General features: G+C 34.3%; 1 protein-coding gene across 1 annotated transcript in view; it reads right to left on the bottom strand.

The window, feature by feature from the left end:
* The window catches only part of lrp5 (low density lipoprotein receptor-related protein 5), a 129,133-nt gene extending 123,728 nt beyond the window's left edge, over positions 1-5,405 (bottom strand). Inside the window, exon 1 of the mRNA XM_056451349.1 lies at positions 5,192-5,405. Within this exon, the coding sequence (XP_056307324.1) occupies positions 5,192-5,273 (82 nt within the window). The 5' untranslated portion in view covers positions 5,274-5,405. The remainder of the gene's footprint in view (positions 1-5,191) is intronic.
* Positions 5,406-14,136: the final 8,731 nt, after the last annotated feature.

The following is a 14,136-nucleotide window of genomic DNA, read 5'->3' as shown; positions in this document are numbered from 1 at the left end:
CCAAAAATGGTTCTTCTACACCACAGTTGTAAACAAACTTCCATCTGTAACCTTTACTTTTAATACACTACATTTCCTACTAATTTTAACAATTTATACTGTAAAAAAGTGCTGCACAGACAAGATCAAAACATGCTCTGGAGGTTACATCTCTTTCACTTCTTTTTAAACACAAAAAATCCTTTCATTCAAATGCAAACTTGGTTAATTAGCTTAAAGAGGGTCTAACATTGGGAGTTGGAGCTTGACAATTGCATCAAAAGTTTAGCAGTTTTTGTTATGCTAAAGCTCAACAAGACCTTTTGTCATTCCCGTATGCTAAATTAGCACTACACGCACCAGATAGCTCTCAGAACACACAAGTTAAAAGTAAAAGTTTTTGTAATTATCTCATAGTGGGTTATAACTTATTACATTTATATTAATACTACCAGGAAAAAACTCCTCTAACATTTGCAGGGAATCTTTCTGGCAGACATTACCAATCTTACATAGTGGCATGTCAACAAGTAAACCGCCCGCAATTGACGTGACCTGAATAAATCAAGTTTTCCACCAGAAACAATTAAGAAGACTAAGCCAACACTCCACGAAACAATAGCATGACAGTCTAGTCTTTTATAATTGCAATATAATAGCTTGTAATAACGCAACAGCGGCTGCATACAAACAATGGAGGCTTACAATCATCCAAGAACATCATGCTTCAAAACTCAAACATTTCAGCCAAGAATAAGGAGTCTGTTTCTTTAAAAAAAAACTATTACAGATAAGATTTATGAATTCACTAAAGTATATCGTATATATGGTTTTAAAACAGTACAAGCAAACTAAATTGCTTTTGTGAAAGATGTTAAAGGCTTTAAAGGGTGCTACGGTTCAAGTAAAACCGATAAATTCACAAAAAATGTTTGATGAAAATAATCAAAAGCACCAAGAAATCTGATTAAACTGCAAGTTTCAGCATTTGTAGACTTGGTATATGAAAACGTGAACACACTGAACACAAAAATAAGAGTTTAAAAGATAGTTTACCCAAAAATGTAAATTCTGGCATCATTTGTTCACCCCTTGACTTGTTCTAAACTAGTCTGAATATAAAAGAATATAGTTTGAAGAATGTTGGAAACCTGTAACCATTAACATCCATTATAGGAAAAGCAAATAATATGGAAGTCAGTGGTTACAGGTTTCCAAATCTCTAATTGGTTAAGAACGATGCAAAAGTAAGTAAATAATGGCAGAATTTTCAGATTTGGTAAACGATTGCTTTATCTTGAAGAAATTCACACAACTCACATATTTATACACAATTACAGAGATACAAACAACACAAAACTCATACAAACTGGAAAAAATCCATTGGGGGGGAGGGGGTGTCTAACTGGACCTAACTGGAATATTTTCTGGTCTAACTGGAACCTTTATTTTTATAGTAGTGGATTAATTTCATGTTGTTCTTATGACCTGGTAACACTATAACTCAAGTAATCATTCACAAACCAAACCCTAAATAATGTCTGACAGAACAAAAGCACGTTCATTCAAATATGAACACAAAAACTAAAAGCAATCATTAGAGTTAGAGGACTGGTCTAATTACAATACAACCATGTAGTGGACGGTAACAGTGAACACTCTTAACCCATACACTTTTACCAGCCACTACATTGTTGTTTTGGAGACACATTATATGATGCAATCCATTTAATTTTAATATTTCACACGGTTGTGCTATGGCTTCACCCAAAATAAAACTGAAACAGAGTTCAATCCCTCTCTCTTTCTAGGCGTAAATACAAACATCCCACCCAACAAACCAATAATGCTGCTAAAACTAAAAATATTTAAGCACAAGCCTCTTTGAATGGCAATTTCTCATCAGCAATTGCCACAGGAAAGTTTTCAGCAACTGTAATCCATATCATTGTGAAATTGATATTATGATATCAATCATCTTTAACATACTAACATTATGATATTAATAATTTATAACATACTGATATTATGACGTTAATCATCTATAACATCCTGATATTATGACATTAATTATCTATAACATACTGATATTATGATATTATAATATTAATCATCTACAATATACTGATATTCCAATATTAATAATCTATAACACACCTGTATTATGATATTAATAACTTATAATATACTGATATTATGATGTTTATCATCTATAACATACTGATATTATGATATTAATCATTTACAACATACCTATATTACAATATTAATCATCTAGAACACACCGATATTATGATATTAATCATCTTTAACATACTGATATTATGATATTAACCATCTATAACACACCGATATTATGATATTAATCATCTTTAACATACTGATATTATGATATTAACCATCTATAACACACCGATATTATGATATTAATCATCTTTAACATACCTATATTATGATATTAACCATCTATAACACACCGATATTATTATATTAATCATCTTTAACATACTGATATTATGATATTAATCATCTTTAACATACCCATATTATGATATTAACCATCTATAACACACCAATATTATGATATTAATCATCTTTAACATACTGATATTATGATACTAATAATTTACAACATAATGATATTATAATATTAATTATCTTTAACACACAGATATTATGATATTCATTTATAACATACTGATATAAGGATATTAATCACCTATAACATACAGATATCATGATATTAAACATCTTTAACATACTGATATTATGATATAAAAAATTTATAACATAGATGATTAATATCATAATATCAGTATAACATGCAGATATTATGATATTAAACATCTATAACATACCGATATTATGACATTAATCATCTATAACATACCGATATTATGATATTAATCATCTATAAGATACTGATATTATGATATTAATCATCTATAACATACCGATATTATGATATTAATAATCTATAACATACCGATATTATGACATTAATCATCTATAACATACCGATATTATGATATTAATAATCTATAACATACCGATATTATTATATTATTTATTTTCTGTTCAGGGCTTTCAAAAACTAGAACTTATAAGATTATATTTTTTCAGTATAGGTAGATATAGGTCTATAAGATGCTGATATACTCAACCAAACACAATTATTATGAAAGAAAGAACATTTACAAAGATCCAATATGAAAAAAAAAAGACAAAAAGGGTCACATAAATAAACATCCAGCAATTTAAACAAGTTTGTTTACACCTTAAAATAGTTTTAAATGCAATATAATTGTTAAAGTCTTTTAAGGAGTTCACATATAAATCAAAATCCTTTCTGAAAATAAAAAGGGTGTTTGAAAATTTACATTTATGGATGCACAATTTAGACAGAAAAAGCTATAAATGTATAATAAATTTACAACGAGAAGGATCTAAGTTCAGAGAGTATCCAAAGAATACAATTTTTGGGGATATACAAAAATTTGGAGATAAGAATTTTAATGAAATTGGTCAAAACCAAAACACTTTACAGTAGGTAATAATTATTTTATCAACTCTTAAACAAATTACTTGTTTACTGTTAACTAATTATCATGTACTAATATTAATGTAATAAAAGTTAAAAAACTAACTCTTTATATTTTGTGGGTCTTTGAGCTCATTAAAAGTGTTTGTTTATTTACTCTTGATGCAAGTTCATGCAACTTTAAACTAATTATCACGTTAGTTAATGTTATAAAAGTTATCAAAGACACAAAAAAATCTAACTCTATACTCTAAGGGTCTTTGAAAGCGTTTTTATTTACTCTTGATGTAGGTAAATCATGTTTACGTCGTTAGCATATCCACTGTTACAGCAACTGGAACTGAAATACAGCAACTGGAATACAATTTCACTTCATTATTTGAACTATTGTGGTTATTTCGTAACTATTAGATCATTTATTATGACACTAAGTCTTTCTACTGTCCTGGTCCATTCTAATTAAACAGTTAAGCAAATGGTGACTAGACACAGACAGGTATTTACACATATACTAAACTATAAAGTCATGACCATTAACTACCCTTGCACACGAGAAAACAACATTTTATCAACTTTTAAACTAATTATGTACTAATATTAGTTAATGTAATGAAAGTCATCAAAAAAATCTAACTTCATTTTGAGGGTCTTTGAGCTCGTTGAAAGTGTTTGCTTATTTATTCTTGATGCACGTAAGCCATGTTTACGTCGTTAGCATATCCACCGTTACAGCAACTGGAATACAATTTTACTACTTCAACTAATGTGGCTATTTCGTTACTTGTTATAACAGTTTAAGGCTTTTTACTCTCCTCGTCCATTCTAAATGACCAGTTAAAATAGTGCAAATGGTGAAAAGATACAGACAGGTATTTACATATTTACTAACGTTAATCTTTAACGTAATGACCATCAACTACCCATGTAGATGAGAAAACTAATTTGATTAACTTTTAAACGAACTACTTGTTAACTTTAAACCAATTATCACGTTAATTAATGTTACAAAAGTTATCAAAGACACTAAAAATCCAACTCTTTATATTTGAGGGTCTTTGAGCTCGTTAAAAGTGTTTCTTTATTTACTCTTGATGCACGTAGTCATGTTTACGTCGTTAGCATATCCACTAAACTCTTACCGCAACTGCTCCCATTCAGGTAAAATAAAAAAAAAGTCTTTGGAATAGTTTTAAAACTCAAATGTAACACATTTACACTCTTTTTCTTGCTGTTTGACACCCGACACCACCGAGGCCTCAATAACACCACAACCAGAGCAGTTTACACGTCTTGGGAACTTAAAAAAAACTCGGATGAAACCAAGTCAAATACTTCCAACAGGAATCACCAAAAGGTTTTACGTTTTGTTTTTAGTTTAAAAGCTTCAAGCCAGCTTGCAGAAAAGCAAATCTCGGTTTACAAAGCCATCTCAGAATGAGGTTACGATAAACTTCACGCAGACTCATTTCACCAAAGTTACTATAGTTGTATTTTTAGCTGTAAAATACTCGTACCAAAACAAAATGCGCGTAAAGTTACGCAAAACCAAACCGAGCGCTGGTTTAGTTTCGCGCTCGTCCGTTTTTACTTTGTATCACATTGTTCGCCGAGTTATAATGACTTCAACACCTCCGAGCCGCAGGAAAACTCCACAAAAACTCTTTTACTCACCGCGAATCACCGTCAGACTACAACAAAGCAGCAGTTCCAGCAATAAAATCTCCATCGCAAGCGCTCCGGGCTTTAATTCCATAATCCCAGCTCCATTTCTTCGAGGTATTGGTGTTAGGAGAAAGTTTGTTAGTCCGTAGGTCGATCAATCGGACTTTTTTTTCGCCCGAGCGACTTTTCTAGCGATAGTAGAGGAGGCACGAGGAGGGGAATGACTGACTGACAGCGGAAACTGATCGACGTCATCAACAGGGATTGCGCGGCGCTGTGGAGCGCTCGCCTGGCTGGCAACACACCATAAAGCTTATTACTTAGTTTAGTTATTCATATCACAATTTTTACATGCAACAATTTTTAACATGCAACGTCAAAAAGAAGGAAAAAACGTAACAATATATATATATATATATTGTATACGTATATATCAGTTCTGTATCCATTTATCTGTGAATATTGCCTATATAATGTGTTTTGGTGCATTTAGAGTTTGGTCACCTAACATCTTTTAGAATAGAAAGATTATACATTTAAATTCAAATGAGGTATTGCAAAAAACTGCCTACAAACTGCAAACTTTCAACTAAATTTAATATTTTTTATGTTTATCTTGATTTTTTTGTCTTAATATTTAATATTTGCCCCTTACATGTTAATTTGGCTGTACTAATTTTTGGACCATCTTACGGTATTTTGTTGGATTAATTCCAGTTTTGGTACTGATCAAATGATAAAGCATCCTACAGAAAATAGTAATTTCAAAGTAATTTAAAATCTTATTTGTTAAACTCTGAATAAACCGAGGTTTTCAATCAATTTGACATGTTTTTTTATCCCTATTTTTTCATTTTAACCATAAAATAAGTCAAGAAATGTTAAAAACAGAGGAACTTTAAATCTAGGCATGAATGCAAACATCCCAGCATTGCATTAAATAATAATTACAGCGACAACAACAGTAATAATAATAAAGTGTAAAACTCAACAGTCAACTTTATCAAATGAAGCGAGTGTAGTTAACTCAAAATTTACTGAAAGTTAATTCCACTCATTTGAAAAGAGTTTTGAACTCAGTGTTGAAGGTAATGAGTTCATTAAATATCTCATTACTTCAACCTAAATGGAGTAAGTTCACAGTACTCATATAGATTAGTTTTTTAACTCAAATGGTTTGTAGCATTCGGTTTCCTCAAATGGTTAGTTACCTCAACTTTTTGGGTTTTACAGTGTAGTAATACAATTGTGTAATTACTTTAAATCAAAGGTTATATATATATATATGTATATACTTGTTGTCCCCCCCCCCCCCCAATTTCTAACTTATCATGTTCCAGTAGTAACCGATAATAGCAATGCAAGTAAAATGTTTTATGTTTATGAATAGTTCTGTGTTTTTATATGGTGGTGTCATTTCTATTTTCATGGCTATTGTGTCATGTGTTGTCATAATGGGTTTTTCCAAAATTGTGTATTTGTACATTTTGCTGATGCTAAATAAAAAGCCGGGAAAATAAATCACCTGAGGCATTCAGTTATAAGATTTGTATATCTGTATATCCAGATTTGTTATCACAAGCTCAAATACACTGCCATAATAATATTATTTTTGATGTATCAGCATATAAAGTTAAAACTGCAAACATCAACGCTGTCATTTAACGATCATCTTGTCTGATTGCAGAATTGTAGCCAAGACTTTTAACTTTGTGTCCATAGATCATTTTGAGGGATGTAAACAAAAACAATGGTCCTAACATAATTCCTGTTTTACATTTTTAATTTCCAAAACTTCCGAGAATCCAAAAAAGCGAAAATATTGATAAATAATCCCATGACAGGTGTTTTAATGTAAAGCTATCATCGAATTGCCTCTTGTTACAGTTATGAAATAGTTTGACATCAAGCAGGGCCGATGACATCACCACATTGAAATAAACTAGCATTTACAAACAAACCAAACAAAACTGATAAGATCAAAATTCTGCTTTAAAATTGACTTAATTCAAATGTATTTGACATACATAAATTCTTTTGAAAATGTGCTTAAACCATCGATTTAACAGAAAGATTTAAATGAGTAACTGAGATGTTTTAAATCACAGGATTATCTACACACTATTTGGGTTGCCAATAGTGGACAATATGATTTGTTGTACTGCCCGCTACAGGTCATTTATGGTATAACAGTCATCAGGTCCAGAGGAAAATTACGGACATTACAGGATCATTTTATAGGTCACTTTTCTGTTTTTCTTGTTTTAATGTTGCAAAACTTTGCCATATTCTTAGAAGGACAATGATTTCGTGTTATATTTATAGGGTGGTTGAGGGTTAAAATTAAGATTATTATCCTCTTTCTGTGTTCTGGTGCTTGAGGGGATTTTCAGTGAAAAGAACCTTCAATGTTTGTTTCATAGTAATAAAAATCCCTCGGAGAAACAAAAAATGGCCTGAATTAGTCAATTGTTGGTACAGTAAGGGCACAGAGCTTTGCATTTTCGTCTTGGAAAAACGTTATGCCAGAGAGAGAATCTAATAATAAATAAAGAAAAAGTTTTGGGGAGAAACTTTATGTTTTTTTAGGTTTTGGGAGAAACTAATGAAACACGTTTGAATTCTCTAAATGATCATATTTTATATTTCAATCATATTTTATATCCTATTTTGTTTTCTTACAAAACACTGGGTTAAAACAACCAATATTGTCCCAGTGGCTTGGTAAATATAGGACAAAAACATGTTGAGCTAATGGCTAACGCAAACCTGACTGAGTAAACTTGGTTGTTGACAACCTGGGTTGAGTCTATATGCAGATTGTCAAATATAAGTTCAGAAATATTCAGGACATTTTATTAGATCATATTTTGTTTTCTTAATAAACTTAGTTTGATACACCGCAAATTTGGATGTTTTTAACCCATGTGGCTTTAGGTAAACAGGATGGTAAACATGTTGGCCTAACCTGACTGACAAACTGGGTAATTTATTTGAAATGGTTTCTTTATAATACTAGCATACCAAATTATATTTAGAGATTTAAAATTCTCTGCACCTTTGTAAACAACAACACAACACAGTTACTATAGTTAACATGGTATTTATTTCCGATAAGTACCATGTTTAATATGTTTCCCACATTTGTGCATATTTAAAGAGATATATTTAGCAATAATAACAATTTATTCACCCTCAAGTTGTACCAAAAGAATATTTCTTTATTCTGTAGATCACAAAAGAAGACATTTTGAATAATGTTGGTAAGCAAATGCAATTCAGAAACTGAGAAAACAAAACAATGAATTTGTTTTTATTCAACAGAAGAAAGAAATTGGTACCAGTATGGGATATCCAAATAGCAACTTATATTTTTGTATGGTTATTGTCAACATGTCAACAACATGAATGCATGGATCCATCCTGCCTTCTATCAACAGTTCAGGCTGGTAGTGGTGGTGTAATGGTGTGGGGGATATTTTCTTGGCACACTTTGGGCCCATTAGTACCAAATGAGCATCGTGTCAACTCCACAGCCTACCTGAGTATTATTGCTAACCATCTTCACCCGTTTATGACCACAGTGTACCCATCTTCTGATGGCTACTTCCAGCAGGATAACACACCATGTCATAAAGCGTGAATCATCTCAGACTGGTTTCTTGAACCTGAGAATGAGTTCGCTGTACTCAAATGGCCTCCACAGACACCATATCTTAATCCAATAGAGCACTTTTGGGATGTGGTGGAATGGGAGATTCACATCATGGATGTGCGGCCGACAAATCTGCAGCAACTGTGTAATGCTATCATGGCAATACAGAGCAAAATCTCTGAGGAATATTTCAGTACCTTGTTGAATCTATGCCACGCAGGATTAAGGCAGTTCTGAAGGCAAAAGGGGTCCAACCCAGGTGTACCTAATAAAGTGGCCAGTAAGTGCATAAGCTTCCGCAAATAGTTTGTTGTTTGTATTTTTGCATACTTTATTGTCCCCTAAGAGGGACATTTTTATGGACTCGTGAGCAAAGAATAATTTAAAAACCAACTAATTAATGGCACATTAAAGGACTTTTTGCACAAAACCAATACTAAACTGCTGGATAATGTTTCGTTGCAAAAACTGCTGATTTGTGGAAAGGGGTTGGGGGTCATTTTTACAACGTTTTTCTGATTTCAGAAGTTTAGGTTTTCAGTCCCCAAAATCACAAATAAACAAAACCAAACGTTGTTTTTTTGTTTCGAGCTGAAAGTGGTATAGTCTAATAATTATATATATATTTTTTAGAAAGTTATGTTTTTAAATGTTTAAAACCTGCTTTTGTGAGTGAACGACATATCAATTCATTGGCTTGGCACACTTGTTAGTTGCTAGCCTGCTCTCTTTCTTCGTACTCATATGTAAGCCAATAAAAGACTAAAACACAATGCTGCAAATTCATTTCGGCCTCTTTCTTGAGTCCAGAGGTGTTGTAAACATCAAGGATCAAACTCAACCCCTGGCGGACTGAAAGCGCTCAATGGGTTGAATGGTAAAGTTCTGCAACCAACTCCAAATCCAAAGTGAAAGCACATGTGCGCCGTCGTGCGTGTGAGTAAAGCAGGCAGTAATTCCCGGGCCTAGAGAAAAATGCTGTAATGAAACCTGCCTTTACAGTCACCTGTGCAATATGGCTCTCGGCGTTCCCTTTGATCCGCCGAGCACCGTGCGCAAATAAAAAACAATCACTTTCTCCACTGCCTGTTGGACAAAAAGGCGAGCTGTTTTTTGTGTTTTTTGGTCGTGTGGGCCGGTGATGGTGTTATAATACCACTGGGTTGAAATTTAAATATGGATGCTGTACTCAAGCCCCCCTTTTCTTTCATTTTCCTTCAACTCAGACTTTAATTTATCAGGTGTTCGCCACAGCGGAGTGACCTGCCAACTTTTCCGGCATATGTTTTATGCAGCGGATGCCGTTTCAGCCGCAACCCACTACTGGGAAACACCCATACACTCACATTAACAGTCATACACTATGGCCAAGTTCATTCATTTTCTTTTCGGCTTAGTCCCTTTATTAATCAGCAATCACCACAACAGAATGAACCACCAACTATTCCAGCATGTTTTACGCAGCGGATGCCGTTCCAGCCGCAACCCAGTACTGGGAAACACCTATACACTCTCACATTCACAATCATACACTATGGCCAAATTCATTCATTTTCTTTTTGGCTTAGTCCCTTTATTAATCAGGGGTGGCCACAGTGGAATGAACCACCAACTATTACGGTATATGTTTTACGCAGCAGATGCCATTACAGCTGCAACCCAGTTCTGGGAAACACTTATACACTCTTACTTTCACAGCCATACACTATGGCCAAGTTCATTCACTTTCGGCTTAGTCCCTTTATTAATCTTGGGTCACCACAGCAGAATGAACCGCCAACTTATCCATATGTTTTATGCAGCGGATTTCCTTCTTGCTGCAACCCATCATTGGGAAACACCCATACACTCATTTACACACATACACTACGGACAACTTATCTCACCCAATGCACTCCAACACAGGGAGAACATGTAAACTCTACACAAATGCCAACTGGCCCATCCGGGACTCGAACCAGCAACTTTCTTGCTGTGAGGTGACAGTGATAATCACTGAGCCACCATGCCAACACTCTTTTTATCTATAATTTTCTCAGCTCAATTCTTCATATTATTTTCTCACAGCGTCACTGGAAATGTCTAGAGCGTGCCTGTTAATAATTATTGATGTCGTGGTTGATGACGTAATTATCTTTTGACCCAGGAGCGGCACCTTGCCCAAAAAAGCAACTTCTTGTTGGTGATATGTGAGCTATCAAAAAAAATAAGAGCTAAAATGGACCGTGAGCGTCGAGTTTGTAATAACGTGTCCAAGACTTAACGCAAGACATATTTCGCGCGTAACAGATGCCATCTGGAACAAGACCTCTTAAAACAAAGGCTTTATAGAGGCAACATGTCAATGTGCTTTGCGCTAACCCTGTTGCTTGCTACCTACTTTTCACTGGAAATTGATAGTCAGGGTTTCACAGTCGGCCCGAAGCCTTGCAGCAATCTGCCACTCAGTTACACAACCAGGGGAAAATGGGAATGTTCTGATGAAAGTTGCAGCAAATAAACGGCTAATAGACGAGAATCAATACCAAACCATCAAAACAAATGAAAGGCCCAGTGTTTTGTTTGGAAACAGAGGTTAACGTTTTCTTATTGGAAATTGGTCTACATTGTTTCTCTTTTGGCTCAAAATTCACAACGTATGAATGCCAAATAAAAGTCAGATTGGGAAATTTTGAGGCCTGAGACAGACTATTCCTTTTGGGATTTACAGAAATGCAGCATTCAACAAGAGATGTGGTAATCATAGCTTGTGAAAAGATGGTTTTGAAGGCCAGATCAGGTCAGAAAGTAGTTTCACAATGCTTGGAGAAGATAACACCAGAACCCGTCCCATGCTTCTCTAATAAAATCCACATTTTTCAGAAACTGTTGTTTTCCCGCCAAAACAAAACGATCCCCTGGAGAGCTTGCTGTAAAGGTGTCGGCCTACCTTCCTTTCAACTCGTTATTTTCCTCCACGCCAATAAACTTCCAGACCTTTAAAATTAGACAATGTGCATTGCATGTTTCCAAGGTGCAATTATCGGCTGACAGATGTGGCTTGTTTATGTGTGGCATCTTGTTTACTCCAAAGGCTGATTTTACTCGTAAAACACTTTGAAACGATGGGAAACCTGGGGCTCCGAACATGAGCCGGTGGACCCCTTGATCTTATGCATCCTTTTCTGCTTGGTCATGAACAAGCCTATATAAGGATTAAAACTCCATGGATTCTGTGCTGATCTGGGGGATGTTTTTCAAACATACGAAAAAGTATCATTTCACCAGATGAAGGACATTAGTTTGAATTAAAATGTGCTGTTATTTTACTCACCCTCAACAATACAAAATGTAGGTGACGTTTGTTTCTGCAAGAAACGGAGCATTATTTACAACATTAATAATCCAGTGTTGACAAATAATATTAGTTTTGTGTTGCCTAAATACACAACAATTTTGTTTTAAAATGGTGGTGGTTGATTTGTATTTAATGAATCATTAAAAACATATGCAAATATCTCATTTAAAGTTCAACTGAAGAAAAAAAGTCACCTACAACTTAAATTAAAGCATTTTTTTTATTTTAAGAGAACAACAATTACAGGCCAAGAATAAAATGGTTGAGATATACACTTACCTTTATTCACATGGCAGCAATTTAATACATTTAGGCATGTAGACAAGGTCAAGACGATCGGCTGTAGTTCAAACAAAGCATCAGAATGGGGAAGAAAGGGGATTTAAGTGATTAAACAGACTGGTCTGAGTATTTCAGAAACTGCTGATCTACTGCGATTTTCATGCACAACCATCTCTAGGGTTTACAGAGAATAGTCTGAATAAGAAAAAAATATTCAGTGAGCGGCAGTTCTGTTTGCACAAATGCCTTGTTGATGCCAGAGGTCAGAGGAGAACGGCCAGACTGATAGAAGGGCAACAGTAACTCAAATAACCACTCGTTACAACCAAGGTATGCAGAAGAGCATCTTTGAATGCACAGCATGTCCAACCTTGAGGCAGATGGGCTACAGCAGCAAAACACCACACCAGGTGACACTCTTGTCAGCCAAGAACACAATATTGAGGCTACAATTTGCACAGGCTCAGCAAAATTGGACAATAGAAGATTGGAAAAATGTTGCTTGGTCTGATGAGTCTCGATTTCTGCTGCGACGTTCGGATGGTAGGGTCAGAATTTGGCATCAACAACATGAAAGCATGGATCCATCCTGCCTTGTATCAACAGTTCAGGCTGGTGGTGCTGGTGTAATGGTGTGGAGGATATTTTCTCAGCACACTTTGGGCCCATTAGTACCAATTGAGCATTGTGTCAATGCCACAGCCTACCCGAGTATTGTTGCTGACCATGTCCATCCCTTAATGACCACAGTGTACCCATCTTCTGATGGCTACTTCCAGCAGGATAACACACCATGTCATAAAGCGCAAATCATCTCAGACTGCTTTCTTAAACATGACAATAAGTTCACTGCACTCAAATGGCCTCCACAGTCACTGTATCTCAATCCAATAGAGCACCTTTGGGACGTGGTGGAACGGGAGATTCGCATCATGAATGTGCAGCTGACAAATCTGCAGCAACTGCGTGAGGCTATCATGTCAATATGGAGCAAAATCTTTGCGGAGTTTTCCAGTACCTTGTTGAATCTATACCACGAAGGATTGAGGCAGTTCTGAAGGCAAACATGGGTCCAACTCAATACTAGTGAAATGTACCTAAAGTGGTCAGCGAGTGTAACTATTAAGAGCATAATCATATGAAATGTAACATTTACTATGCATCCAAACACAAATTTATTGGAAGTCATCGCAATATTGAAAAAAAACATGTGCTGTTGAATCACATTAAACAACAAAAGACTATACTACTATGAAAATTATCCATGGTTTTACTAATAGAAAAAACATATCTTAAGTTGTGGGTGAATTATGTATATTTCATTAATTAATTAATTTATTAATTACATATTTATTGCCACATCAGCAACTTATGGCTATTTCGTGGCCAAATGGATTTACATTAAAATATTACATGATAAAAACAAATTCGTATTATATAAAAAAATTACTTAGACAAATACATAAAATATAAATCGATAAAATTCACAAAAAAAATTATTCAAAGTTAAATATGGTTTTTCAGTTCTATTTTTGATTAAAAAAAATTTGTAAAACTCTTCCTGGTGGTACCTTTTTAAAAATGTCCAAAGTACTCTCCTTATAAAAATTTTGTCTAATGGAATTTAAACTTCTACATTCCAACAAAATATGTTTGATGGTAAGAGCAGTCTGGCAGTTG

The sequence above is a fragment of the Danio aesculapii genome, chromosome 25 (genome assembly GCF_903798145.1).
Source record: "Danio aesculapii chromosome 25, fDanAes4.1, whole genome shotgun sequence".
In the NCBI taxonomy this organism is placed as follows: Eukaryota; Metazoa; Chordata; class Actinopteri; order Cypriniformes; family Danionidae; genus Danio; species Danio aesculapii.
This window is presented reverse-complemented; position numbering and strand designations above follow the sequence as displayed.